Raw genomic sequence first — 4,295 nt, 5'->3', positions numbered from 1 at the left:
ATTGTACTTATAGCTTTGTGTACAATAATCAGGTATCACCTTTTTTACATTTCTTTAAGTTCTTATTATCGTTTTAGATACTTGTATTGCATAAATAATAAAAATCTTGGTTGCAAAGCTAGTGGACAATTTTATAATGACCAATTTCATCCAACTGTTATTCCCCATAATCATGATCCCAATTTTTAAGTAATAAAAAATCATTATTTTATAAGCAAATGAAGGATAAAGCGACTATCAGGGGTATCAAGCCAAAACAAATATATAATTCAGTAATTTTGAAGTAAGTGTAATATAATGTTGATCAGAATCCTTATTATTAAATGTTATAGGTTTAGCAATTTTGCCTAATTAATTAACAATATAATAAACTAACCAATTTTATACAACTGCATATATCTCCCTCTCTACTTACCTCTATATATTGTAACGTGGTGAAATCACGTTACAGAAATGTACACATTTTTTAGTTCTTCTCAGGTCTCCCCCTTAGTGCCTCCCGTCCCCTTGAGTATGCTTGTGAGTGAGTGAGTGAGGATAGATGAACCTTCCGTGTGATGGTAATGTAGTTACCCGCCTAAGGGATATTGTAATTGCCATCCACGGAAGGAGAGTAAATGTTTTTAGGAAATGGTATGATTGAGGATTGAGTGAATGTTTCTAGGTTATAGTTTATTTAGAATTACATATTATATTCCCAATGGTAAATTTTATTAGTAGCTTATAAGACCGATTTCCCTGCTCCAACAAGAGCTTGAAAACTGTTGTCCGTCTATCCTTTTCTAGCCCATACCCGATCCACATAAGTCTATCTCCCTCGCACCCATTGTTCCGTCCGCGTATGTTTACGCGTCGCTCTATCCTTCCCCTTACCGCGCTTCGCGCCGCGAGCGCCTAGCAGCGTAGTCCCCAATTCCCCTTACCGCGCTTCGCGCCGCGAGCGCCTAGCAGCGAGTCCCGTCCCCTCTCCTTACCGCGCTGACGCCTCGCGCGCCTAGCTGCGTTCTCCCCTGCCCGCGCCACTACCGACCCATCGTCGCCGACCTCGCACCGCATCGCCCCGCTGCCAAACCACGAAGCCATGGTGTCGTCTGCTGCTAAGGACGATCACGCAGGATTCTCGCGCAGGAGCTAGCCAGCCGGCTATCATGCCAAGTATATGGGTGATTAGCCGGAACGGCGAGAAATATGGATCGCGGATCCATACCTAATTAATGATTGGTCCCTGGATCCCGATCATAACCATGACACCCCGGAATGAGGGGAATAATTGGGAGAACAGAGGAATATCCGTCAATTTGGACTACACCTTGTTCTACTCTTGGAGCATCAGTACTTGGATTTAATAGAGAGCTGGGTCGTCGCTGTGAATATTGAAATACGCCGAATTTCAATATCGCAGGCCCCCGCCATCATTATTACGAAGTTTTTGTGGAGTTTTCCGTGGCGGACGTCGTGGGATCGCCGGATGTCATCGTCGGGGCCGCCGGAGAATTTTCCTCGCCCCATTCCCTTCCCCCTTTCGCTTTTCCCGTGCCGCCTTCTAGCCCGTCGCTTTCCCTGAGCTTTTCCCTAGTTTTCCCTTTAGTAGTGTTAATGAAATCATTGTGCGCGTATAATAAGTGTGCCAGGACATCGCGGGAGGCCTCTCCCCCCGAGATTTTTTAGTGATAAATAAAGATTGTGTCCTTGGATTTTGGCCGTGTAGTTATTAATTATTTTAACCCGGAATTCCTTTCCGCGCGTTACAATATATATATATATATATATTTGCACTGTTTCTAAAATATAGTAATCCCAAAATTGAAGTTGTAACCCCGTTTAATACATGCAGACGAACGGTTCAACGGTATATTAAGAAGGCAAACAATAGACCGAATATTATTTTAGATGAAAACGATCTTTCAAGCTTAGCACGCTATCTAACACAAGATCATGGAGAAATTACGCTCAGCACTAAAATTTTGAAAAATGATGATGAAAATATGTTAAACATAGTATTATATGATACAGAATTTATACAACATATACTTCCATCTGCAGAAAATATGTTTATTGATGGAACATTCCAAGTTGTGCCAAATTTGAAAGATAAGAATTTACAGTTACTTAGCATTTTGATTACAATTGTTGATTATGCAGAAAAGGTAAGATTAGATCTATTGCAGCTACATACGTTTCGAATATTCACGTATTTACATTGATTTTAAACAACGTAACACAGTTATTTTGTAAAAGGAAACAGGTTTACACATTGCGGAATCAAAATTTGGAAAGGTTTAGATAAGTCAAGAGAATCAATTACAGAATACATTAATTTGCCAGAAGTAAATAGTTAAGATGCGAAACGTAAAAGCATACATTATTAGTCCTTACACCGCATTATTTTCGTAACATAAATTAAATGAAACTAAGCATATTTAATTAATCTACTTCAGGCTATCCCATGTTTCTGGATATTAATGAAAAATAGGCGCACATCAGATTACGTAGAAATACTAAATTTTTTAAAATATAATTTTACTTGTTTTAAACCTAAACTCGCTATGTTTGATTACGAACGGGCTATGACGAATGCAATGCAGTTAGTTTATCCTGAAGTACAAATATCACATTGTTTCTTCCACTACTCTCAAGTAAGATACTCTTGCGTATCTCTAAATGTAAAGTGGGCGACAACATAAGTTTCAAATCCTGCCATATCTTGGTCATAGTGTAGGTATAATGAAATACCATATGAAGAATCCAATACCAAACAAATCATCGTTGTCGTCGACTTTATACGAATTCTGAAAACACAAAAATCGTTAATATCTTGGTAATATAAAATGTAAGCTTTGTGTGTCACGAAAACTAAATCCATTTTATTTATTTTTTAAGACATTAATGAAGAAGGCTCAAAGCCTTTCAATTATAAATAAAAAGAAACACAAAAGCTTTTACCCAGAAAGATTTATAGTCATAAGGAAATTAACACTTTTAGCCTTATTACCATCTTCTTATATTTCCGATGTATTTTACTTATTAAAAACTCAAACAGAATCTCAATTTGGAAAATTCTTGAAAAATATTTTTACTATTATGAGAAATTTTGGTTGAAAGAAATAAAGGCAGAAAATTTTTCTGTTTTTAACTTAAATAATAGAACAAATAACTTCTCTGAATCCTACAATAAACAATTAAATGCACATTTGGGGAAGAAGCCACACATCAACTCGTTCATCAGTAAGTGAAATAACTTGAATTTTTGAATGTTTAAGAAGCTGTATTTAAAGTAGTTGCTGTGTGAAGATCAAGTAATATACATTTTGCATCCTACATTCCACAATCTGTGTACTTTTTCTCTTTATGAATAGATGTTACTTATTTCTTTTGTTTCCATCAAGCATTATCTGCAAAACCTAAATGAAAACATAATTTTTATTTCTATGTAATTTTTTAGGCCATATAAAGATGTAGATAAAAGAAACTAACATCGAACTCAATCAAATGAATGATATGACATTTAAACTACGAGAGAAGAAAAAGAAAACTATAGATTTTAATAATGAAATTATTGAATTCAACACGAAATTAAACCAAATTGCAAATAATGAAGACAGAAATTTAAGAATCCTACTTTTAATGGAAAATTTTAACAGTGTAAGAGAGTTAATTGAACAAGAAAAGTTAAATATGGTAAACACCTTACTAACAATGGGTAAAAGAAAGGAAAAAATTGAAATTAATGACCATGCTAACATACCAGTGATTAGAATAGATAAGCAAACATCTAAAAATACACTTTGTGATTTTATAAAATTAAAAAATAAATACCTGTAAAAGGACAATGAAATCACATTTGCAGTTATTAATAATAAATAATGCTGAACACAGTATACAATCTTTGACTATTATTTCATCTTTTCACTATCCAATTGTTGTTTATTTAGTGCCTCTTCTTTTCAAGCTGCAATATAAAGAGTATATATATATTATTTCACTTTTTGACTATGCGATATGTAAAAAGCATTCATCGATATCCAATTATAAAGTGATTAAAATTAGCAGGAGTAAATATACTGCTAACTAATTTTGCATGCATTTACAATAGAATAACTTATGATGTTTACTGCCTCTGTGCTAGTTAATTTACAACCTGAAATAAAAATTGAAAATTGAAGATGTATCTTAATTCTTGCCGAATGACTTCTAAAACTTTACTGAGCTTTGTTTGTGAAATATTTATCAGGTTTTTGGATTTCGGTAGATAAAATACAATTGTACAAAGTACTATGTTGGACACGAAAGAAAGC

The 4,295-nt window shown here is 34.7% G+C and overlaps 1 protein-coding gene across 1 annotated transcript; it reads left to right on the top strand.

The window, feature by feature from the left end:
* Nucleotides 1–2,340: 2,340 nt before the first annotated feature.
* On the top strand, nucleotides 2,341–3,473 carry LOC136775047 (uncharacterized). The gene is made up of 6 exons (XM_066729522.1): nucleotides 2,341–2,349; nucleotides 2,439–2,636; nucleotides 2,881–3,012; nucleotides 3,087–3,229; nucleotides 3,279–3,296; nucleotides 3,443–3,473. Exons 1-6 carry the CDS (start codon nucleotides 2,341–2,343, stop codon nucleotides 3,471–3,473), a joined length of 531 nt encoding a protein of 176 aa, XP_066585619.1.
* The last annotated feature ends 822 nt before the right edge of the window (nucleotides 3,474–4,295 follow it).

This window comes from Prorops nasuta, unplaced genomic scaffold (genome assembly GCF_024137725.1).
Source record: "Prorops nasuta isolate Cenicafe-Biocafe unplaced genomic scaffold, Cenicafe_Pnas_1.2 PNAS00007, whole genome shotgun sequence".
NCBI lineage: Eukaryota > Metazoa > Arthropoda > Insecta > Hymenoptera > Bethylidae > Prorops > Prorops nasuta.
This window is presented reverse-complemented; position numbering and strand designations above follow the sequence as displayed.

Excerpts from the sequence above, each read along its gene's own strand:
- LOC136775047 (XM_066729522.1), top strand. Across the intron at positions 2,637-2,880 it reads GTTTCTTCCACTACTCTCAA|ACATTAATGAAGAAGGCTCA; the intron begins GTAAGATACTCT and ends TTATTTTTTAAG. Across the intron at positions 3,013-3,086 it reads CATCTTCTTATATTTCCGAT|AAATTTTGGTTGAAAGAAAT; the intron begins GTATTTTACTTA and ends TACTATTATGAG.